The 25,620-nt window shown below is 34.8% G+C and overlaps 1 protein-coding gene across 3 annotated transcripts; it reads right to left on the reverse strand.

The window, feature by feature from the left end:
- Positions 1-123: 123 nt before the first annotated feature.
- LOC123867019 (protein slender lobes) lies at positions 124-12,783 on the reverse strand. Of its 3 annotated transcripts, none has more exons than XM_045908857.1 (16): positions 12,602-12,783; positions 10,985-11,122; positions 10,175-10,369; positions 9,417-9,497; positions 6,060-9,251; positions 5,345-5,443; positions 4,840-4,926; positions 4,283-4,384; positions 4,088-4,189; positions 3,895-3,996; positions 3,367-3,471; positions 2,912-2,998; positions 2,715-2,810; positions 2,462-2,563; positions 2,075-2,142; positions 124-1,972 (listed from the first exon to the last, which is right to left on the reverse strand). In XM_045908857.1, the coding sequence occupies exons 1-16, from the start codon at positions 12,624-12,626 to the stop codon at positions 1,514-1,516; spliced, it is 5,040 nt and encodes a 1,679-aa protein (XP_045764813.1). In that variant the 5' UTR covers positions 12,627-12,783; the 3' UTR covers positions 124-1,513. The 3 variants fall into 3 exon arrangements, with proteins under 3 accessions (XP_045764813.1, XP_045764812.1, XP_045764814.1); XM_045908856.1 differs by having other exon boundaries at positions 2,912-3,001; XM_045908858.1 differs by lacking the exon at positions 4,088-4,189 and having other exon boundaries at positions 2,912-3,001.
- Positions 12,784-25,620: the final 12,837 nt, after the last annotated feature.

Consider the following 25,620-nt stretch of genomic DNA (forward strand, 5'->3'; position numbering starts at 1 on the left):
TTGACGTGACTCGTCGACTTTCAACAACATGGCGGTTTGTTTACACCGGCATGACAAGGCGGGAACTATTTACATGGTTTATGTGCAGAAGAACCTGTATGTGGTTATTGAGTAATAATTATATTTTAAGAAAGAATATTTTTATTTAATGAATCAAGTAAAAATTTCAATGCGTTATTAATGTATAATTGAAAACACGGCACATGGGCGATACCTCTTTTTCACTTAACATGCCAGCGCCCTCTAGAGTGACTTCAATTTTATGGCGGGAAACTTAAACAGTGGGTAAACATTTAAAATTATAAAACACTAATAAAATGATATAAATTACAATCATTTCTAATCAAGCAATACCATAATATAACCTATTTTTATAACAATGAATTAATATGGGTATGAAAGAAGAAACATGAATTTCTTAAAGCCTATGGCATTTTATAACAAGTTCCTTGTTCAATCATGATTATGTTTAACTATTTTATTTTAAAAATGTATTTGAAGTATAACTTGTAGATGCACAACGGTTAATATTAAGAAGTCAAGTATTAATTCAGTTATACACAAATATATAAACATGTTAACCTGTGTCCTCACATGAATAGGATAACAATACTAACACCACCTTTTGGATTTGTTAATTTATCATTCAAAGAGATTTGTGTATATCTGAAAAGGAACCAATAAATTTTCTCGTTAGTTTTCTTAAGTATACTTCACATACTTCATTATTAATATTGTACTAGGAACTCCAGGTTTTGCCTAAACGTAATAAAACTTTAAAATGACATATGTGGCTAATTCTGTACACCTCTTAAATTGTTAGTTCTAAATCTAAACCTATCCTTTTCCACTGGAAGCATTGCATTATGATAGGGGTAGCAATGTATATTAACATAAATATTAGCCACAATAAAACAAACCTTACAAAATAATCTAAAATCAAACACGGGCCCCTTATGAATTTTCTTTGAAAATTAGTGAAAAGAAGTCTAGTAACAAAATAGAGTAGTAACAAAATGAGTTTTATAAACAATAATTAAAACGTCAGCCAATTTGTAAACCTAATTATTATATAAGGGTCTGTCTAAAATTAATCAAATAAGTCAGAAATCAGGATATAATAATAATTAAGAAAAGTATGAGACGTTAGACTCACAAAGTTTCAGTCAACTAAACGAATATGGCGGATTATTCAGGTTTATTTTTATTCAGATGGACTACCACCAGTGGCAAAATGTCGCCAGCTGAATTTGTGTTATATAGCAGCCACAAATTACAGAGTATCAATGGTCGGATTTGATTGGCATTCGTGTGCAGCGTGAGGCTACGTTGCTGGCCACTATGTTGTCTGTATTGAGCATATTATAGCTGTTGAATGCAGATTCAATCACTGTTGGGCGTGTAAATGGATACATACACATTTTCATACAAATTTGTGCCAGGCGACATTTTTGACACTGTGATATAGTTCTGGCGCGTCCAAAAGTACCCTTAGTTACTGTCATTATTAAAATTAAAATTTCGATAATTTTATATTTCTCTGCTTTCTGTACAAGTCATATGTGCCTAACTTCTTAATTTTTCGACCGTACAAATAATTGTCTTTGAAACTGGTTACTGTGTTTGATTGGGCTCCAAACGTTATATCACTGGGTAATACGTTAATTTTGAAGTTAGTGGTAAAACCACTGCAAGAGGTTGAAGCGGTGGGCACAAATGGTAGCACTTTTGGTTTTTCAAGATGTTTCTTTTTGTTTCTTCTATTTTCAGATGACTCGTTCAGATAAACACTTTCTTCTAGATAGTTTGATGGTTTATTCTTCCTCTTCTTTGTTTCTTGAACATGGAATTGTGTTGTAGAAATCAGTTTAGGCTTCTTAGAAGGAACTTCTTTATGTGGTACATCCTCTAATTTCTCCAACAAGGTGGGTGGTAGACGAGGCACTTTGTCGAAGATATTTACTTTCAGCACCTAAAATAAAATATTTTACAGTATATTCAAGTTCTCTATCAAATTTTTTGTCGTATTATATATTAACAAGGTCAATTATTACCAAAAAACAAATTATTTTACCTTTGCAGAAGATGTTTCGTCGTCTTCTCGTTCTTTGCGTTTTTTATTTTTTCTTTTATTTGTTTCATCTAAAAATACAATATTAATTAAATATTTATCAAAGTTTTCAAACACCATGATAAATAATTATCATTTTCCTATTCTTACTTTGATCACATTGAATAACTCTGATATTTTATCAGATTCCTATTATAATTTTTTAATAAAATAGAGGCAATGGTGCTAATTTGGTTCGGGCACACAATCTCTAAAGTTAAATTGACAAGTCTAAAACTAAATCTATCCCTTTCATGTTCCCTGCGAAGAGGATACTATTGCTTTTAGGTTTTAGAGATCTATTTAGTTTAGATATCTTATTATTTTAAATAAACAAACAACAAAACATACCAATTTTAGTAGAGCTGTTTTGTGAATTGCTCGCTGATTTCTTGTCTTGTTTCTTGTTGCAAGGTTCATTGTGTTTTTCCGCTATTAGTACCGTCTCAGCAACTAAACATTTAGAAAATAAGCTTTATTTTTATCTGCTTAGATGTCCATGTGTGTCAATGATTAAAAAAATGTAAATATTGCATTGCATACACTAAAAATTCGTGTAAAAACATATATATGAGCAATATAACATATAAATGAGCAATTTTACCTGTTAGAATTTCATCCTGGGTTGCGATCTTGCGTTTTTTCTTTTTAATAGCAACTACTGACTCGTTTAGGTTTAATGCTTTGGCAGTGTCTACATCTGGAACAGAACACCAAGAATTTATTGTTCATCTAGAACTTGAATTGCTTCCTAGAGCCACATTTTACATTACCCTGTCATTGAAATTCAATAAAAAATACCTGCAGGAAGAATTTCTTCTTTTGTCGTATTGAGGGAAGAATGTCTCTTGCGTTTCTTTGAACTAGTTTCAATATTTTGAGGAATTTCTACTGAAACAATAATTATAATGTATTAATGTGGCTAATTTTGTGCATGTTGTACACAATCTCTAATCTAAATTAACAGATCTAAATCTAGTGCTGTCTATTGCGCAGGGAGCATTATTAAAGAGATAGCAACACATTCAGACGATTCTGAGCACAATAGTGTTCACATCCTCTTCTTACTAATGTAATATGAAAAGGACAGACACAGTTTGATAATTTCAAATTTAATTTAGGGCATGTCAAAAGTACGATTTAAGTCCCCAATTTAAAGGTGAATCATACTTTTGACATGACAGTTAACACAGAGCTAAAATGGCGAGTGAAATCTCAAAAAGTACGCTATACATGAATAGTTTTTAGTTTTTTACCTGGTATAGATGGAGTTTCGTCTACTGCGAAAGAGTTAGAAGCAGACTTCTTGCGTTTTTTCTTCTCATTGGTATCCAATTTGTTTGGAACCTCTTGATTATCTACTAAAATGAGAAATCATTCTGTAAAATTGATCTATTCATTTATCAACTAACATAAAAACTCAGCTTGGCTTTGCACAGATTCAATGTAAGTACTATTATGTGATAAGACAGAATTTTCGATGAAAGCGCTCAAGTCAGTTGGCTTGATTTCTTCCGACATCTTGAACCATTAGTGTCATATTTCAACAAATTCATACAAAAGAATATTAAACTATATGTTTAACCTTCCTCTTGAATCATTCTATCTATTGATGAAAACCGCAATAAAATCCAATGCTTAGTGTAAGATCTAAGCGTACAGACGGACAGACAGTGTGAAGCGACTTTGTTTTATACTATGTAGATAAGATCTTATCACCAAAATGTTTTATTTAAATATTACATGTTTTACAGTTTAGTATACTACTAAAACATATTTTTTACCTGGTATAGAGGGAGTCTCGTCTGCTACGAAAGAGTTAGATGCAGGTTTTTTGCGTGTTTTCTTTTCACTGGTTTCCAATTCAATCGAAACCTCTTGATTATCTATTAAATTAAAAAGAATTGTACATTGATCAATCTAATACTAATCATCAATTAAATCTTGTTTTACCACTTTAGATAGATGTATATGTACCTGATATAGATGGAGTTATGTCATCTACTGCATTCGAGTTAGAAGCAGTTTTCTTGTGTTTCTTCTTACTAGTTTCTAATTCAATTGAAGCCTCTTGATTATCTATCAAATTAAAAAGAATTGTACATTAATCATCAATCAAATCTACGATTTCCATTACAATTTTAGAAGAAGTTTAAAGAAAATTTAAGATACCTGATATAGATGGAGTTTTGTCATCTACTACAAGGGAGTTAGAAGCAGTTTTCTTGTGTTTCTTCTTACTGGTTTTCGATGCAATTTTAACCTCTGGATTATCTATTTAAAATGAGATAATTTTACTTTTAATCTTATTACTAAGCTTTACTTAAAAGAAGTACCTCATTTTGCCAAAGAAACTGAAAGGTTTTGTAATTAAAAATATCTGAGTCCGGCCCTAACAATGTTTAGGAGCATTGTCGGGTAATTTATTAGATATTTGACTACCCGCTACGTTTTTAGGACTGTGTTGTCCCTTACCGCTGTGACGAAAGCTAAAATTAGCTTAAGTTTGTTACTATAATTTCTCATTAAGTGTAATTTGTATAATTTCTTTTGAGAATAAAATTCTTTAACCACATTTTATAGCTAATTTTTACATATTTTAAAACATTCTACTAATATTATAATAAATATGGAAGTTTTTAATAACTAACAATTGAACATATTTTGATAATTGGCAATAAGATTTATTAGGGTTGAAAATGCTCCAAGTGATAAATTAAAATACCTACCTGTAAGTGATTTGATGTCAGTCTTTTTCTTTTGGCTGTCCGGTGTCTTTATTTTTGAAATGTTCAACGATTGGTTGGTCGCATTTTCTGAAAAAAAAAAAATATAAAATGAGATGAGAGAATGTTTAACGGGATAAAATTTTTTTCAGTGTTCATACTGATAATGATGTCTATTTTGAAATCCAAGATGGCCACCGTTTTTTTTTGATATATAGAATTATAGAGATGGGTGTTATTTCTGAAGCTTTTTGAGTTATGACACATTCAACGAAGTTTGTAGTCTAAAGTTTAGATTTTAATTTTTAATCAATAAGTATAGACTCTTAAACTGATTTTTGATGCTAGCCTAGAAATAAAAAAAAAGCCAGGGTTTTAATGGGTTAAGTTTTGGTCAAGCTATGTTCAGTGGTGGGGAAAGGAGTCAACAAACAGACAGACACATATAGATTTCGAATTAAGTTCGAATACATAAAAATGTAATATAAAATAATACTAATAAACATACCAGTTTGTTCTTCAAAAGGAGCTTCTGACTGACGCTTCTTTTTCTTTTCACTGTTAGGAGTTTTGACCAATGACTTATTTGTAGATTTGTCACATACATCTGAAATTAAAAAAAACATGTTTTTGTCCATTCATTTTATTTATCACACTAATATAATATTATGAAAAAAAAAAATTGTGTGTATGTTTGTTACTCTTTCAGGCAAAAACTACTGAACAGATTTGGATGAAATTCAGAATGGAGTTCGACTATACCCTGGATTAACACATAGGATACTTTTTGTTCCGGAAAAATTGTTACTTTGAAGGTCTGATAAAACCATCCGTTTAACCGATTTTGACGAAATTCCGCAAATATCGCTACTTTTATCCTGAAAGATCAAAGAGGGATGGGATGGTCAAAAACTTTACATTCACGTAGACTAAGTCGCAGGCATTATCTAGATTCTAGTGTTATTAAAAAAAAAAGAATGATTTTTATCCTCTTTTAGACTAAGATTATTTATTCAATGAATCTGTATGCGATCTGCAGCATCAATATAAAAGCTTACATTTTCACTGTCTGTAACAAGTCAAAACTAAATACAATATTATTATTATCTACGCATCTAAATAAAATCGAAGTATCTGTCTGTGATTTAAATCTGAAAAACAGAAAGGAAACCTATATTTTGTGTATTGAGAAATTGGTTGAAAAAATTGATAAAAATGCTTACCTTGACTTTCACGAATGTCTGTTTTTGCTTCCGTTCTTTTCAATGGTATAATTTCTTCTGAATCAGTACCAGCAGCCTTCATTTTATTTTGCTGTGAAGATGTATCACTACTATTGCTGTCTTCAGAGAACAATAAATGTAAATCTATAGAATCCGACGAGGCTTCGTCGTCATCTTTTCGCGGTAATATTTCGTTAACAATAGTACTAGGTTCTTTTTTCTGTTTATTCTTTGGTTTGTCAGATTTCACTTCAGTTAAATTTAATTCGTCAACTATAGCAGGCTTCTCTTTCCTCTTGCGTTTACTGTCAAGATTTAATGAAATATCACATACTTTAGCTTGGACCTTGTTGCTTTTGTTTAAATCTTTCAGAACTGAGTCATAATTCTGTATTATGTTTTCATCAACACTACTGAGCGAGTCATCATCATAATCGCTGACCATTGTAGCTTGTAAAGGGTCAAGAAACTCGGACTGAGTCTTTGTTGACTCATTTTTATCAACTCTGTCATTGTCAACTTCCTCAGAATCAATAAATGCTATGGTAGAGTTGACACTTCTTAGAGGTGTCTTTGGCTCTGTTTTTATCTGAGCAAGCAATGGGTCACTTTCTTTTATAGTTTCATTACAAATAGTCATTTCTCTTTCATTTGGAAGACTTTCGTCGCTACTGCTATCGCTATCAGGCAGCTGTTTGTTTTTCTTTATTGAAATCTTGTGCTCGCTTTTGTCTGCAAGTAAGCTAGCCTCTTTGGTTGAGTCTAATCTCAATCTATTATTTTTTCTTGGTTTAATATCTTCCTCGGACTCTGAAGAATTTATCTGTTGGCGTCTGCTCTTTTTAGTATTACTGGGTTCTGAATTTGTACTCTTATCAGAAGAGTTTAATTTATGACGTGACTCAAACATCTCTCTGGAAGCTTCCCTTTGTTCTTTACCTTTTCGTTCATTGTATTTTTTCTTGGACCTGGCGGTCATTTTAAGTTCTTTGTCACTCATAGAAAGATCATCATCTGAACCGTCTAATAATTCTTCATCTTCTTCATTCGAACTCACTATAAATGAATCTTTTTCGTAATCAGAGTCATCTGAGAATTCCTCATCTGTTGTTAATGTTTCACCTTTGTCTAGAATCTCATGATCTTTTTGATACTGTCGCTCACTTTCATCTTGACTGTCACCAGATTCATAATCATAACCAGCATCCAGTGCTTCATAATCAATTAAATTACTTTTTTCTGCAGCGTCATCATCTGATTCAACTTCTTCTACCGATTCTTCCGAGCTTGATTCATTTTTCTTGGAATGTTTAATTTTAGGCACTAGTTTGATCGATTTTTTATCAAGTGATACATCTTCTAATTTGCTTTCATTTTGCTGTTTGTGTGTCAGTATGTCTTCGTCATTTACTTTACTACGGTTTTCATTCAATGCATTTTTATTAGTTTCCATTTCTTCTTTCGATGATGCGGAGGCAGTTTCACTTTGAATAATGCTTGTTTCTTTTTTTGATGATTTTTTGTCTTTCCCTTTATTTTTTGCATTTCCGGTATAAATTGCTTCTTTTAAATTTTCAGCCTCCAATGACTCACTATCTTCCGTTTTTGAGATATTTTTATATTGACCCTTAGACATATTAGATAATTCGTTGTTTATATTTTTAATTTCAATGTTTTGAGTAGAAGTAAATGAATTGTTATCATGGATTCCTTGAAACTTCTTGATATTTTTATCCTGCAAAGGGGTACTTGTCGAATAATGCAGAGATAAATTTTTCTTGATATCATTTTCTTGAGTAATGTTTAAATCATCCACAGATTTCGAGAGGAGCTTGTCATTTATATCTTGTGGGGTTTTAACTGCGTTGTTGATATCCTCTGTAGAAGTGCCCTTTATTTGTGACATTATAAGAGTATTTTTCGTTTCGATTTCGCTTTTATCCAAGCTTTGAGTAATGGAAGACTTTTTTTCAAATTTATTCAATATTTCTTCATTGGATAAATTAGCAAGGTGGACACTAGTGGATTTCTTTCCTGTTGTATTCAGTTCAGTGGTTTCCATTTCAGGTATTATTATATTTTCAGGTATTGTTTCATCAATATCCATTGGTTCACAATCCATTGGTTCATCTTTTCTTTGAGTTAGCTCGTTATTGTTGAAGATATTTTGTTCATTTTTATCTAGAACTGATGTGAATAAGTTAACTTTTATTGGAGATGTTTTACCAGTGTGCTCTACAACAGGAACACATTGGTCCTCATTTTCATGTCTTGTCTTTTCATTTATCTTTTCAGAATTTGAATCAGAATCTTCAATATAAATCACAGTTTTTATGTCCCCACTCGGCTCTTCTTCTAGGAGGTCACTTGTTTTTGTGTCATGATTTTTTGTGTTATTTTGATAAAGTGATAGTGTTTGATTTTCCAATTTATTTTCTATATTATTGTCAATAGTAATTTTGTCTGAATGTTCATTTATGCTTTCAACTACAAAGTTCACGCTGTCTTTCTTTTCCCTTTTCGAAACTGATTTATTGGATACACTTTGGTTTAAACTTCTATTTGATGAACCATCTCCTGATCCAGATTTATTCAGAAGCAGCGAAGGAGATGTCATACTGTTTTTGATTTTATTTTTAGCGCTTTCATTATCACTATAAAATTGACTGTCATTTGAGGCTGATAGAGTTGTCCATGATCTGGTTCGCTGTCTTTTTATTGTAGTTTTCTTATCATCTGCATCTGACCAACTTTTATTCAAATTTTCCTGGTTTGTGACTTCTGCACTTAGTTCCTTAGTAAATTTGGTATTGGCTATTGAAAGTCTATTTTGTGGAGTTTTATTTTGTTGACCATCAGGAGCACCTGTTTTATTTGTTGGCTCATCTGCAGTATCTTGTGAAGATAGACTTATTGACTCTAGTATAATACTACAATTTTTAGTAGGTATGGTTGCTGTAGTTTCTGCAACTGGTATAGCATTACTAGATTCCTCAACTGTTTCAACTGTTGCCTTGTGAGGAGAAGTGTATTTTTTCTCTAAAAGGCGAGGGCTTTTGCGAGTGCTGTTGGGTGAACTGCTTTGATCAGTTGCTATTTCAGACTGGGGTGTCAATTTTATTAAATTAACTTCAGGTTCTTCAACGATAACGTCTGTAATTTTTATTCCTTGTTTAGGCGGAAGTTGAGGTTCTGTAATAATTTATAATGATCAATTTAAGATTAAACTATTAAGGTTATTTGCATGTAAACTTCTACATATTATATGCCATACATTTAAAAATGAATATTTATTTTAATTTCCTTAAGAAACCACAAAACTTCATTTATTAAAACAAAAACTACATTTAAGTATACCTTTTTCAACACTGGATGCTGAATCTTTTCTAGTTCTGCGAGTTTGTCTGACAGGTGTAAGAGGTGTTTCACCATCACTACCTGTAAAATGAAATTGAAATCACAATGCATACATGTTTTTCGATAATGTTTATCTTAAGAAACACTACTTTTACTGAGCCCACCAAGTGCAGATTGGCAGACTTCACACACCTTGGAGAACATTATGGAGAACTTTCCAGCATGCAGGCTTCCTCGCAATGTTTTCCTTCACCATTAAAGCAAATTTAATTGCTTATAATGCATATAGCTCTAAAAAGTTAGAGGTGCATGCTCAGAATCATACCCAAAAAGAAGGCACATGATTTTTTTTATTTATATCCAGGAAGATACAAGGAAGCCCATGACTGCAATCTCATCTAGTGGTAAGTGATGATGCAGTCTAAGATGGAAGCAGGCTAACCTGAAAGGGGTATGGCAGTTTTTATTAAACCCATACTCCCATTGTTTTCTACACAGGATCGTACTGGAACGTTAAATCGCTTGGCGGCACGACTTTGCCGGCAGGGTGGTAACTAGCCATGGCCAAAGCCTCCCACTAGACCAGACCAGTAGAAATTTAGAAATTATAAAATTCCAAATTTTTCCTGCCAGGAATTGAACATGGGTCTCCCACTGATAACACCACAGCGTTCACCACTGCGTCATCAAAGTGTAGCGAAATGAGGGGTACCTACTGTTTACAAATAACACAGATTTTAACCAATCAACAATCATACCAGCTAGTGATGCTCTTCGTGTAGCTCTTATGGCTCTGGGTGAATTAACTGCGAGAGCTGTCTCAGATATGATACTGGTGTTAGATTTAACTCTTGCGCTACGCCTAGCCGGAGTCACTGGCTTCTCTTCAGGTAGTGTGACATCCTTTGTAGCTGTCTTTTTGGTTGTACTTTTCTTTGTTGTATTGTCTGGAACTGATGGAAAGAATATTTGTTTAAATAATAAAAAAAAATAGCCACTTACCATGTCTGATATTACCCTCCAAGTAAGCATAAATCTATGCTAGGAGTAGGTAAGACAATAGGGCAACTGGTGGGATTCAAACCGCCAACCTTTCAGATTTCAGTCCACTTCTTTAACTGTTGAGCTATTGAGCCTTAAATCATGTTTATAATATACTCCTTAAAAGTGATTCATGGGCTTCCATGGGATTCCACAGGCTATTTGGGATTGTTTACTTATGTTAATCATCTTTGTGGGTAAGCTACTTCTGTAACTGTTACCTTGGGAATGTAAATCAAAATCCTTATTGTATAGAGATAGCTTACATCTCAGATACTGCCATAGGTTACTTTTTGTTCCAGTAAATCAGAGCTCCCACAGTATTTAAAAAAAAAACAAAATCCATGTGGATAGAGTTGTGGGCACTATTTGGTAAAGAGATAGCTTTTCTGGAGTCGGATAAAGGCTACTTTAACATTTAATATTTTCTTGTGAAAATCAATTGTTTCAAACTTATGTTTCATAGAATTAATGTCAATGTACAAACTATAAAGAAATTAAAATAAAAACATATTTGTATAACTTACTGTTTTCATCAATTAGTTCAAGTTCAGATTTTGCAGTCCTCCTCCCTCCTCTTTTCATGGTTGGAGTGTTGACTGCTGGTGATTTTCCCTCCTCAGTCTGTTCTACAGACAGTCTCCTTCTTAAACGGGTCACTGGGGCTGTAGCATAACCAATATTAACCATTTACAGTAACATTTACAAGTATAGTTTTTATTTAGTTTTATATTTTTTTGATTCATTTCAATGATAGTATTAATTACACTGTTGCATGATGGGCCTGACATGTAGGTAACCTCCAAGTCTCTTTAAGAAGTAAAAACTGGACAAGTGGGAGATTGACTGGAGTAGAGAGGGTTCTGTACAATGAATATGTGAGTTTGTACTCACAATATATAGTTGTCGTGTCATTTTTAGACAGTAGACTTCTTATAGACATTCCTGTGAACTATAAGTACAGAACTATTTTCTGTATTCTTTTCAAAATTTAGGATTCAGCAGTTTCGAAAATCAATGAGGGTAATGCCAATTTTCATCTATTTTCTTTAATAACTTTAAAACTATTTATTTTAAAATTTAAAAATAATATTTGGGATTCTCACAATAAGCCCTTTTATTTCATACACAAAATTTTAATAACATTAAGATTTAAGTAGTGACACTTGTGCATTAGCATGAAAGTAGAAAAAGACAGACTTACAAAAACGGAATGTCAAGAAAATTTTATTCTCAATGTATCCTTAATTATTATGAGTAGGTACTTAGGTAGGCATATTAAGCTTTAGTTATGATTCAACAAAGCTAAAGAGAATTAATATATATTTTGAAAGTTATAGAGCATGCAAGTAAATAATACTATTTAATATGTCTCTGATGTTTTTAAAATTGATTGTCTTAATCTCCTTAGACTCTTGCAAATTGCGAATTGGTAATTGCAATCACAAGTTGCAGAAAACTCTGTTCTGTAGAGGTGATTGCAAGACATACTTTAGTAGTGGACTGTCGATGTTTATCACTTAGAATGTTGAAATGTTCTTAGATTCGTTTTTACACTATACCATTTAAAGCTTAAATAAATTATTGTGCAATATTATAATTAGATCAATTATTGCTTTAATAATTTAGTAGTACTTACTAAGCCAAACAATTAATGAGAATGGCATTATGTTGGTATAATTAGATATTAATTTCTTCCACAAATTAAAATGAATGATAGCAGTTTACTCAGATAGAGCTACTAATAATGATGAGCCTACCTACATTTAAAAAATAAATAATGTGCTTACTTACATATTAGGGGAGTAAAATCGATTTCAATGAATAGACATATATATATAACAGATTTTACTACACCCGATTGCTAATGATGAAAAATTCATAAAAAAATACCTTCAACCGTCCAATCCACCAACTTGAGAAATGAGGTGAGGAGGCAGTTTTGTACTTAGTTTGGCATAAGTGGGCGTGTAAAATAGAATAATATCAAGACGAATCTTAATAGAATTTTTCTTAACATTATAAAAGTACAATATTAGTTGAAAATCTAGGTCGTCGGAAGAATTATCTAAAATGCGTTGCACGATTTAGCTACACATCTATTTCTACAATTTCTTACACTTAATTTTACTTGATTTACATACCTCTGACGCCTGCGTCTTCGTCCATAATTTAATCAATTTTTAAACTAAAGTCTCGACTGTATTTAATAAGCTTAAAACACGTGCAATAAGACAAATAATTCAAACTTGCGCTTTTAGGTTGCGATAATGGTCGAACAGCTGTTGAGACGCCGCGAACTGTCATTTCAAAACCGACGCGTGCTCGAAAATCGTCGATAATAGCAACATTAGGTAGACATTTCCTTCCGGTTTCATTACCAGAGACAAAAATAAAGCTAAACGTACACTTCTGTGCTAAAAACCGATAACTAACAAAAAATAACGTTATCGGGTAGTACAATGGCGACGGGTAACTTTAAAACTCAATTGATCCAAGCAAATAATAAGTAGTAGGTGATAAAGTAAGTATAATGAGACTTCTTGTGCAGGGCTACATTACCTATGTTAAACCCAGTTTTTATTAAATCCATACCCCTTTGGTTTCACATGGCATCGTACCGGAACGCTCAATCTCTTGGCGGCACGACTTTGCAGGTAGGGTGGTAACGGTCACTAGCCACCGCCGTGATTGACCACGGCAGAACCAGACCAGACATTTAGAAATTATAATATTCCAAAATTCTGCCGGGAATCGAACCTGGGATCTCTCGTTATTAAGACCACAGCGCTTACCAAAGTCGTCAGGGAGGTCGTCAAAATGAAAGTAGGTAAAACCATTTTTTTTTGTATAACCAAAAACTAATAGAAACAAAATCTCTAAATTAGAATTTACTTAAAAAACTGCACGAGACAGTTTCTTTTTGCAGCAAACACCACATGAAAATTTGTAGCGCCGTATATTTCGGTACCTACGTTTTGCTTTTGCGGTTGAGAGTGGTTTGTTCTGCATTAGACAGAAGGCAGCGCGCACAGAGTTCTTTCGAGGATTTATGTTTTATCAAATATTTCCATTTTCAAGCGTTTCCTGGAAATATTATTATAATTAACTAGCCTACAGATTGACCTTTGTCTAGGTATAACAGCTGATTGAAGCTTACGAGATTATACTTTACAAGATGAAGCCCGCTATTTTGGAAATAGGTTTTTAAAAATTCCGTGGAAACTCTATAACTTTCTGGGATAAAAAGTAGTCTGTATCACTCTCTTGTTCTTCAAATATCTATTCACCCAAAAATATCATCCGTTACGTACTCCGTTGCGATGTGATTGAAGGAAAGTGAGATTTATAATGTAGTTATATATATTAATTAGGTCCTCCGCCTTCTATTCTAGGGGTCGGGAGTTCGACCTCGGGCACGCATCTCTAACTTTTCGGAGTTACGTGCATTTTAAACAATTGGTTAAATATCACTTACTTTGACAGTGAGGGAAAACATCGTGAGGAAACCTGCATACCTGAAAGTTCTCCATAATATCTTCAGAGGTGTTAGAATTCTGTCAACGCACTTGACCAGCGTGGCGGACAATGGCCTAAGCCGTTCTATTTTGGAGAATACCGGGATTAACGCATGATGTCCCTCTCCAGTCTTCCTGCAAAGCTATACCGACAGCCAGGTCTGTCTGTCTGTTGCTTTCAAGTACTTTTAAATTAATGGTCAGTATAGATTTATTTTATTCGTGTTGCATTTTATTGCAGATTGTACACGATTTAAGATGGATAAATTAAATAGAGAATAATACATTACTTTCACGGACTTTTTGATTAAAAATAGCGTTAAAAGAATTCCAGATCGTGTTAAAGTATCGCCTGCAAACGGAGAGTTAAAACAATTCAATTAGAGTTTAGCGTCGCTTCTTTAGTTGCTCTTGGCTTTAAAAAGTCAATAAAGTATTTACCTATTTGTAACTTAAATAGCGAAAAACTGTACGGTTTCTACCCACTTTTCTAAGTTCATTATGTAAGTACGTCTACGAGTTATGGAAGTAAACTCGGTTGGCGCCCGCAGGACTATTTTTTTAAAAAGAATATTTAGCCATGTTTTCCTATGAACGCCAATAGTGCGATGGATTGGGTTGGAAGCGCCGACCTTTCGGAATTCAGTCCGCTTCTTAGCCGTTGAACTATTGAGGCTCAACGCTTAAGAATCGGAGCTCTATCGGTTCTTTTGTATGCAAATCGTGAGACCAGCTCCCTTCAGCGGTATTCCCATTATCAACAGGGAGTTATTCAAGGGGTGATTCAACAAATTCCTGTAAAGCCGGTAGCGTATTGGCGGTTCCTCTGATGCTGCAAATGTTCAGGCCGGCCCTGCTAACCATGAACGTTTTTATGTAAGCCTAAGCTGTTAAAAAATATGAAAACGTTACAATGACGTTGCTGAAAAGAAGTGATTGCTCAAGAAGAAGTAGCCAATGTAAGAAGCTTTAGTTACAGCTATTCCATATAAAGATTTGTAAAGAGTGAAAGATTTTGTAAGGAAAAGTAAAAAGAAAAGTAGACTGTCAGAATTATTCGTTGCTATTGTGTCGTTAACAAAAGAACATTGAGCAGTCAGAAGAGCGTTCTAACAACGCTAATGCAGAGCACGTATTTACTGTACCTATTTTACGTACAATCAGAATCACGTAGGTACATTGGTACCTTACCTTTCTATATATTGGAGTTTCAAAGTACACCCGCGCGTTGTAAAAGACACCCGATCCGAAGTGCCATGGGGATCTTTGACGATGCAGCTACTCGTAAAAATACTCATAATATGCATTTGCTTTTCTTTTGTTTGTTACCTTACTTTAGTTGAATATTTTTAGGGTTCCGTACCTCAAAAGGAAAAACGGAACTCTTATAGGATCACTTTGTTGTCTGTTTAGTATGTCTGTGTGTCTGTCCGTCCATCGTGTCTGTCAAGAAAACCTATGGCGTACTTCCCGTTGACCTAGAATCATGAAATTTTGCAGGTAGGTCTTATAGCACAAGTAAAGGAGTAAATCCGAAAACCATGAATTAGTGGTTCCATCATTAAAAAAATCAAAATGTGTTTCAGTTTTCAAAGTATAAGGTAACTATACCAAGTGGGGTATCATATAAAAGGGCTTTACCTGTATATTATAAAACAGATTTTTATTTATTTTTATGCATGTTTTTGATTTATCGTGCAAAATGTCGGAAAAAATACTCGAGTATGGAACCCTCAGGGCGCGAGTCTGACTCGCACTTGGCCGGTTTTTACACTATAGTAAGTAAACTAACCTACGAAAACTTCTGCAGATGCTCTAAGATGTAAGGTTAGAATTTTAACGTACGAAATCAGCCAGGCTACGGGCGCGTAGACTCGCGACGACACCACACCAAAACACAGCACAACTCTGCGCCGTAGCACAACGACCAATTTTCGTCGAGATCAGTTAAACGGCTAGGCTGTGAAAATGTAACAGACAAACAGACATACTTACTCATTTATAATATTAGTATGAATATTATAATAACTACATGTAAGTATACAGGTTAATTAATATTTAACCAGATGAAAAAGGGCTCCAGTTTTACAGGTTAATTGGTACCGGTAGTTAGGTAATATCACTGCGCATTAGTGTTTGTGGCATGATACCATTGTGTCTAAATAGTTTTAAGAAGTTAAACCATATTAAAATTAGAATGCTTTAAATTACAAGTAAATCCTTTGATTTATATAATATTTAATTTAATAGGTGATATAAAATAGTAGGGACCAAGTTTCTTAAGAAGTAGACCCTGATAAAAACCGTTGCTATAGCGCCACTTCAGAAGTGGTATTTCCAAGTTGTTCACCGTTAAAGGACATTCACCGGAATAATATCTAGTATAAATTTAATGTTCTCGGCGGAGAAAATATCTTTTAATGCGAGCTTAAATCATTTTTATTAACTTTTAAAGGTTGAAATTATGCGCTGTGTCTGCTGACTGTAATTTGCGGGTGGCTTGAATAATTTGCAAAGCAATCCCAAATTCGAAAACCTTTGTAAGCGAAATTTAGAAATAACGAGTATTTCTAAATTTCGCTTACAAAGATTCTTACTAACCTTTAGATAAGCGCGAATTATGTTAGTTAGTCATAAACTTACTTTACTTGTAGGAAAAGTCCATTAGAATATGTCATTTCGACAAGAAAATTAGTCTGGGTTGTTGACATTTTTTATGGATATTCGAACTTACCTACCGCATTCTAACTTACGATCTTTTGGAAGCTAAAGAATCAAAAACAATTTATATTTTCAATTATAAATCACTACTTAAACAATTCTAAATATGAGGGGTCTAGAAACTTGAAATGGTTAATTACTTACTTAGGTAATTTTTCTCTGTAACGTAGACACTCGACCAATCTCGTGTTTCCATAAATAATGTACAGTTTACATATTATTATTTATGGAAGCACTATTATAAAAAGATTATAACCCTAGTGATAAATATATGGAATGACACATCAAGTACCTAAACCTAAGTGGTTTTTTCGTTGTGTCAAAAACGGACTTCCCAAACATTCCATATTTAATAATTTGAAAAAAAAAATCATAGAATGGTTATAGAACACAATAATTTGTAAAACTGTTATTATTTTACAACCGTATTAAATAGCTGATGTTGCACAAGGGACAAATCTGGCTTCCCATTGTCCAATAAGCGTTCGTTATTACAGTGCGACGCCGTGTTTCACTCTGTAATCCCGGGCTTTTTCCGCGTGAGATTTTAAAAAGCTGTGCAGTTTCGATCTAGGCTCAGGCTGCAAGCTGTTTTAGCCAGATTTTGTGGCGGAAAGCAAAAAAGAAAATTACAAAGGTTTGCTTGCTGCCTTTGTTGACTGCCTAGCGCAGTGGTGTGTGAAGTGTGTCATCTTGAAAATGAGAGGTACTGGGTTCGATTGCGGGTTTTAGATATAAATTAAATTTTAAATTTAGTTGGTCTGGTTGTACTCCAAGCGATATAGCGTTCTGAAATTGGAATGAGACATGGAACTAGGAATCACTTCAGCTTTATACATCGATGATTGGAGTAAGTAATGTACCTACCTATTGATTTTGCAATTTCATATTATCTAACCTATCCAATTTTTCTTGATAACAATAATAAATGACTTCCGAGTCTCCTTTTGAGCAGGCCCACGTAGGTATGCCCGGTGTTTGACGAATTTAGATTATTATCAGAAATATTATATATCCATCAAAATCAATGAAAGTTTGTCCATGATATTAACTCAGATATAGATGGATATCACCTTTATGGAATTTAAGTCTACATAAATAAGTATTCAAATAAGAATCTGAAATCGTTTGTATGGAGTGCGATCGAGAGACTGCTTTTATGATTATTGTTACCAGTTCATGTACAGGAAAAAGTTACTTTAATTGGTCAAATATCAAAAGGACTAAGATTAAGGAATAGGTACCTCTTAATGAGTATTTGGCAAGGGTACTTCCCGAAAAGGCTTAAACACTTTAAAAGGTCCGGAGACTTTGCATAACTGAAATACGTAAAAGCGATTTACATAATTTACTCTAACCGCAAGAAAGTGCCACGATATTTCTCATCGTCTGGTATTAATTTTAAAATACCTCCGAGCGAAATCAACGGATGTCCACGAAACAATGTTTGCGTTGCTTTGTCTCAAACTTGTTGGAATTACAGCTGGAATTTTGTAAGTATGCCCAACATTATAATACATATTATTAGGTATAAAAGTGTCTAATTCCTGCAAGTATATTGATACTAGATGATGCCCGCGACTTCGTCTGCGTGGATTTAGTTTTTTTTAAATCCTGTGGGAACTCTTTGATTTTCCAGGATCAAAAGTTGCTAATGTCAATTTCCGGAATGCAAGCTACCTCTGTACCAAATATCACATAAATCGGTTAAACAGATGGGCTTTTAAGAATCCCGTGGGAACTCTTTGATTTTCCGGGATAAAAAGTATGTCCTTCCCCGGGATGTAGGCTAACTCTGTACCAAATTTCATCAAAATTGGTTAAACTGTTGGACCATGAAAAGATGGCAGACAAACAGACAGACACACTTTCGCATTTATAATATTAAGTATTGATATTTTAAACGGCGATCAGTAGGTATATTTAACTTGGACAGATGCGACATGCGACACGCGCGACGGAAACATCTCTGACGCAGCTCGTAGGCTTGTAGTATAATCATCATCATGATTAACCTCGGTAGAGAAGGGTTAGGCAATAGTTTACCACGCTGGCCAGGTACGGATTGGCAAACTTCACACACTATTATGAAGAACTCTCAGGCACGCAGGTTTGCTTTACTGTAATAACGCGGCAAATTAGAGGTGTGTGTGCGGCATCGAGATCTGGATCATCGAACCACGAGTCTTAACCAGGCTATCACGGTTTTAGTAATTGTAATACTGAAATCTATAGAAGGCTTACTCCACAAAGAAGTTTAAAAAATAGCCATTCATATCATGTGACGACCAATAAATAAATTAAAATTCAGCTCGCACAGCGCTGCGGCCTAAAATTTAATAAACGCCTCATTTTGTAACTCTCCTTTTGCTCTCTCTGTTATAAGATATGAGAGCCGTAAGAGTAAGCCCGCCCAAATTTCAAGTGTCCAGGACGCTTTTTTTTGAGGGGAATCACATACAGGAGATCTTAAAGCTAGAGGCCAGATCCATTGCATTAGACACCACTTTAGTACTCTGTATTTTTGTACAGTAAGCGGTAGGTAACCCTATTTTTTATCCAATAAAGATTATGATTTTCTTCGTAAAATAATAGAAGAAGCAGCCTAAATGTTACAGGAAAGCTCCTGTATTCACTAAAGCTCTCATTAATGAAGCATTTCCCGATACTTGACGCGGCGATGCGCTTGCACTGCTGCTCTCAATTTGATTAATCACCGGGGTAATTACGACCTACAGTATACACTCACACATTATACGTGATAACATAGAGTGTTACTTACGTATCGGTCGTTTTGATGTTTTAATAAACTCCAAGCATTCTTCGTGACCAAGCCAAGTAATTGTTGCATAATTTGCTAAGCAATAGTCTTGGACGGTAGTAATAAAATGATAGGATGTTTTGTATAGCGGTTGTTTATGGGGCTTTGGTGCCCTGTAGTGGGAACAATACGCACAGAAACTTTCAGCTTTTATAAAATAACGAAGGTTTGGCCCTCGCGGGCTCTTAGTCCATAACCTCTCATTCGGAGCGGAGACTCCTGTTCAGTATCTCACAACCTTCAGCTGCAATGAATACGATGCAGTTTGAGAGAGTAATTTAAATCTAAAAAAGGCTATAGCACAGTATAAGGAGAGACATAGTAGTCCGATGTCTTTGATCTCGTGGTAAATGACGACCAGGCAACCCTTCAATGTGGGCCCAAGAATTACAGGGCCGTCTCGGGTCGCTCCCTTAACGCATGATTGCTCTGTATAAATGGCTTCTGTAGGTATTAACATACCATTCTTACTCTATTTTTTATATGTCAGTCTATACAGGGTGTAACAGAACGCTAACAATTACGAAGACAGGTGATAGTATTGATGATTACTGATAAGATACCATAAAAAAAAAGATTCCGACGAATTGAGAACCTCCTCCTTTTTTGAAGTCGGTTAAAAACTACATAAAAAAAATAATTAATAAATCCTGTATTTTTGAAAAGTTCACAATATATTGCAAATAAAACATCTGATTGACGCTGAGGTCAACAAACGTTACATAAATAAGTCACTCGAAGTCAATGCCGCGTCGTAGGTGGGACATTGACCCGAGTTTAGCACGCTATACAATGCGGGTTTGAAAAATACTAAATCACGAAAACTACGGGAGGCAAATGGTTATTGGCATTGGATTGTGTTAAGGTAGTATAATAATAAGCTGTTGCTAGAGTTCTGGTTACATCCTGTAAGTGTATAGTGTGCATATTCCCATGAATGTTATATTGCACATTACAAGCTAGTATGGGACTCGTACGAGTGTGGGTTTCTGTAAATTGGGTTTCTGAAATTGTAGATGATTTCTAAAAATTCGTTTCTGACTCTTGTTTAAAACTGAAGTCATATAGACAAAGGTTGGGTATTCCTTACAGTTATCCGGAATTGGATTTTCTTATTACTTTCTTTCTATGCATAGTGCTCGCAGCTGCTGCGAACGTGTTGAGATTTCTCCATATTGTTTCATTTTGTTTTACAACTTTTATTAAATTAGTATTAGCTAGGTATTTAGGTTGATTTTCATCTAAGTACATTTTAAGGTACCTACGTTATGTTGTTATAGGAAGGATGTGGTATATATAAATGACTGGTTTTTGATCGATGAATGATTTGATTTTTGATATAAAGGTACGTAAATTACATTTTATTAGGTAATATTGCAGGAAGTTGATGGAAATAAGCATTGATTTCAAAATTTAAACAAAAATAAAATTAATCGCTAAATATATATAATAGATACCGATAACAAAAGCGCTTTTCGAACAATTAAATGTTTGGAAATAGGACTTTTCTAATTAAGGTTACAGTGCGATAGAAAAAGAAAAAGAAGCTGCAGCGTCAAAAAATTTAGTTGAATTCCGGCAACTAGCAAGTTTTCAGTAAACCTTGTGTGAACTCAGTAAAACTAAACCTTGTGTGAGATCATCAGATGAAATTCGGATGTGACTGGTATTGCGGGCTGTTGGCTGTTGGTTCTAGTTAGACAAATTGGAAGCTAAACAGACGGGCAAAGGCAAACGTTTAATTTCCTTTCGCACATATTCACGAGGCGAGCGACGCGACGAACAATGTCTCAACGACAATTCGTAATTCGTACGAGATTGCAAGCTTCTTTCATTAGGGCTCCGTATCCTAAGAGTGCAAACGTTCCGTTTCCGTTCCGTTCCGTTTCCGGGGATCCCGTTGGTACGCTTGAGGTGTTACTAGCCTCCGCTGTCCATCCGTTTGTCTGTTTATCAGCGGACTGTATCTCATGAACCGTACCTAAGAGGTAGAGTAGTTACAGAGTAGGTATGTGATTTCAACGTTTTATTCTATTGCCGTTATTTATAACAACAAATAAAAAATCTTCAAAATGGCAGCCATACAAATTAACAAATATTAAAAAGTATACGAACCCTGAAAACATTACACCCCTTTTTTGGGGATTCGTGTAACGTTAACATAAGTAAAAGCGAATTCCAAAGAGACTTTGTAAGGTAGGCTTCCGATATAGTCCGTGTCATTTCAACACGCTTGAGTCTCCAGACTTATAATGGAATTCCCTTATAGGAGGCCGAAATGAGGTCGCAACTGTTCGAGCTTAAAGGCTGAAAGAAATAGAACGCGGAACGGAAACTACACGGCAGGGTTTTTTTTTTTCTTTAAATCTGGCTTTACTCTGATTAGCCAATGTCAAGTTTGTGATATTTTCAAGTTATTGAATTTATACAAGTAACAAGTATGGAGTCCGTCTGCGCCGGCGCCCGCCGACATACGCGCGGCGCCCCTTTAGAGCGCTTCCCAGTCAGTTCCACCACCAAAAAACACCAACTAACACAAAAACCAGCCACTCTTAACAAAAAAAAACACTCCAAACAAGCACAGCACGCGCGCCAGCAAACGCCATCGCAGACGAAGTCCCACGGCAGGGTTTAACATCATGTGCGACAATAACGACGCGCGACTTACTACAGAAGCGTGGCTCAAAGTCATACTTGGGAGTATGAACTTCTACATACAACTTGTTGGAGACGCCTTGGACCATTGGTTTTAGAAGCGCCACCCCTAAACGTTGGACAATGGTTTTGAGCCGCGTTGACATCTTGACTTGTTTGAAGCTATGACACTGACCTCTATTTATTACAAGTAGGTGCGCTGGACTGCTATTACCGACCTGTTTTTGAAGCAACTTGATTATCGCCTTTCGTCATATGAACGTACTCGGAAATAATAGTGATAAGATAAAAAAAATCGCTACTTTGTTTAAGGCTTCAATGTCCAGACCCGAAACAAGTCCATAACAAATATAATTATCCCAAACACAGTTAATGGAATCAGTGGCAAAAATTGGAAACCTTCACCTTTTTTACCCAGTAGGTACCTAGGTTATTATTTCCATATACATATATATAATATGTATTTTTAACCCCCGACCCAAAAAGAGGGGTGTTATAAGTTTGACGTGTGTATCTGTGTATCTGTGTGTCTGTGTATCTGTGTATTTGTGTATCTGTGTGTCTGTGTATCTGTGTATCTGTGTATCTGTGTATCTGTGTATCTGTGTATCTGTCTGTGGCATCGTAGCGCCTAAACGAATGAACCGATTTTAATTTAGTTTTTTTTGTTTGAAAGGTGGCTTGATCGAGAGTGTTCTTAGCTATAATCTAAAAAAATTGGTTCAGCCGTTTAAGAGTTATCAGCTCTTTTCTAGTTTTCTTGTAGAAAAGAAGGTTAGATAACCGTTAGGTTCATAATAATATTATGTCAATAGACAAATGTCAAGCTGTCAAGATGGACGTTGCCTAAATACATAATTATTTATTTGAAAATGATGTTTTGGAAAACTCAAATACTTTGGATCGTCGGGGGTGTTATAAATTTTTAATTTACACTTGTTGTACTTTGATACTACGATATTATAGTGTTTTGAAACATGCTTGTATTTTGACCAAGTTTGAATTAGTCTTTTTTACTTAAAATTGGGTAAGTAGGTAGGTATCTATAACCTTTTTTGACCTAATGCAGTGTGCCACTTACCTAACGATGAACGAAGGAACCCATTTGGGAGGGCCAAGCGGCGGTCAAGCTTAGTTGAGTAGTGTATTGTATGGATTTGGGAGCCGCATTATTGCCCTAAGAAAACCTCCTCCACTGATTTTAATGGAAGGATTCAACTCTCAGAAATGTGAGATAATATGATGTAGAGAAAGGAAATGCGAAGGAATGTTTTTTGTTGGTTTGTCTTTCAATCACGTCGCAATGGGGCAACGGACCGTCGTGATTTTTTGGATGGATGTAATTAAAGACCTGGAGAGTGACATAGGCTTTTTGTCCCGGGAAATCAAAGAGTTCCCACGGGATTTTAAAAACCTAAATCCACGCGGATGAAGGCGCGTTTTTGCGACAGCTATGGGCCCAAAGCGAGATTTAATCTTATTTTAAAAATCTCGTGTCTATAGGTAGTTGTGGCAACGTTCTCCAGCGCTCACAAATAACTGAAAACTTTCTTTGAATCCGAACTGAGGAAACTTGTAAGGAAGTACCTACCTTCGCGCCATTCGTTGCAAGTTAACTATGTCTTGAATCGAATAAATATAGTGAGTCAAAATAAATACAAGGTTTTGGAAGTTTACACAGAGATTATTTATTAAAAGCATATAATTTTTTGAGTACGAAAAATTTAAAAGTTGCGCTTGCGGGCTGCGCTTTTAGTTTCTTTTGGAATCAGTCGTACTTATTAAAAGATAGGTATAGGTATATTATAATATAATATGAAAAATTTTGATTATCCGAGAAAAAAGTAGCCTACCTATGCAAAAAGCATCATGCTCTGTTGCGACGTGATTGAAGCACAAACCAACGAACAGGGAAAGAAAGAAAGAAAAGAAAAAGAGTTTATATTTAAAAAGCCCCAAAGTACAAACACATTTTCGCATTTATAATATTAAGTAAGTACCTACTTAGTGATATTTGTTGTAAAGAAGTTATTCTGAACACAGTATGACCATCTGTGATACATAATTTATTGCAAAAAGTACAGACAATTTCTTGGGACTAACGATCAGTTAGAAACTTGGACCGCTCTTGGCGGCTAAACATTTCTGGAGTAGTTTTGGCGCTCCTCCAGACCCTAGCTATCTTGCATGTTCCCAAATGTTCCCGCCTATCTAATTGTTCATACTTGTTCATAATATGCTTAAATTACAAGTCAACAGCGCCTTGTTCACAAATAAAACTTTAAATCGTTTTTAGGGTTCCATACCGAACGGTGCCAACGGACCCTGTTACTGAGCCTCCGCTATCCGTCCGTCTGTCTGTCTGTCTGTCAACGGCCTGTAAATCGTGAACCGTAATAGGTAGAGAGCTAACAATTTCACAGAATGTGTATTTGTATTGCCGTTATAACAACAAAAAATAACAAAATTGCCGTTATGAAAATTAAAAGATTATAAAGTGTTATTTCTTGTAAGACGATACTTACTGAAAATTAACTGAAAACTACAGTATTTTCATAATTAAATATTTTTGAAATGGAAAATAATCGTCATGGTCCTCTAAATCGATGAACTTCCACTGCTGGATATTAGGGGCATTGGGATTTCTTTAAGGGATTTCCACTCTCCAAAGTGTTGTGTCATTTAGTGTCCAGCAGCTTCTACACTCTTGCTCTTGGAATGTTGCAGATTCTAATATTATACAATAAAGTCAGTTCCAGTATTTCGGTCTGGTAGATCTTGGTCCATACATTATGTATGCGAAGCCATTTTATTCATAAATCTCTGACGTATTCAATGCGCAAACAAATCGAGAAATATTTATGCTTGATATCTCTATATCGCATGATACTACCGGCGGCAATTTGTTTTCCAGTTTTTCGTCCAGACCATCGAAATGACATTTCTAAGGTCCTTTTCACATGTATACGGTTGCCCTCTAAACGGTTCGGTCACGCAGTACTAGCTTTTTCACGTACACGGTTCAGCAGCGGAAGCAGTATTGTCGAGGTTATTGAAGACGCCCCGTTTTTATTATAAATTAATTTTGCCATTATATGGTCGCACTTCTATTACTGGAATATCAATTTTGTTAGATATTATGCGGTAAACGTCTAGCTAACTCAGTGTTCACCACTAAATGCTAGCCATCGAACTCATTTGACATTGGTTGGTTCTACATTGCTGCATCACTGACTGACATTAAATTAGTTTTTCGTAGAAAACCTTCAATGGATTAAAAATAAATGTCAAATAAGCTGGATGGCTATCATGAGTGGTGGTGCCGTGCCCTTTGAAAGCTGTCATAATAGCTCATTACCTACTACTTTACAAGGCATGGAGATCGTGTCAAGACCGCGCGGTGTGACAAGGGCCTAGCTGCCGAGGCTGATGTTTACCACAAAAGCAA

This window comes from Maniola jurtina, chromosome 7 (genome assembly GCF_905333055.1).
Source record: "Maniola jurtina chromosome 7, ilManJurt1.1, whole genome shotgun sequence".
Classification (NCBI taxonomy): Eukaryota; Metazoa; Arthropoda; class Insecta; order Lepidoptera; family Nymphalidae; genus Maniola; species Maniola jurtina.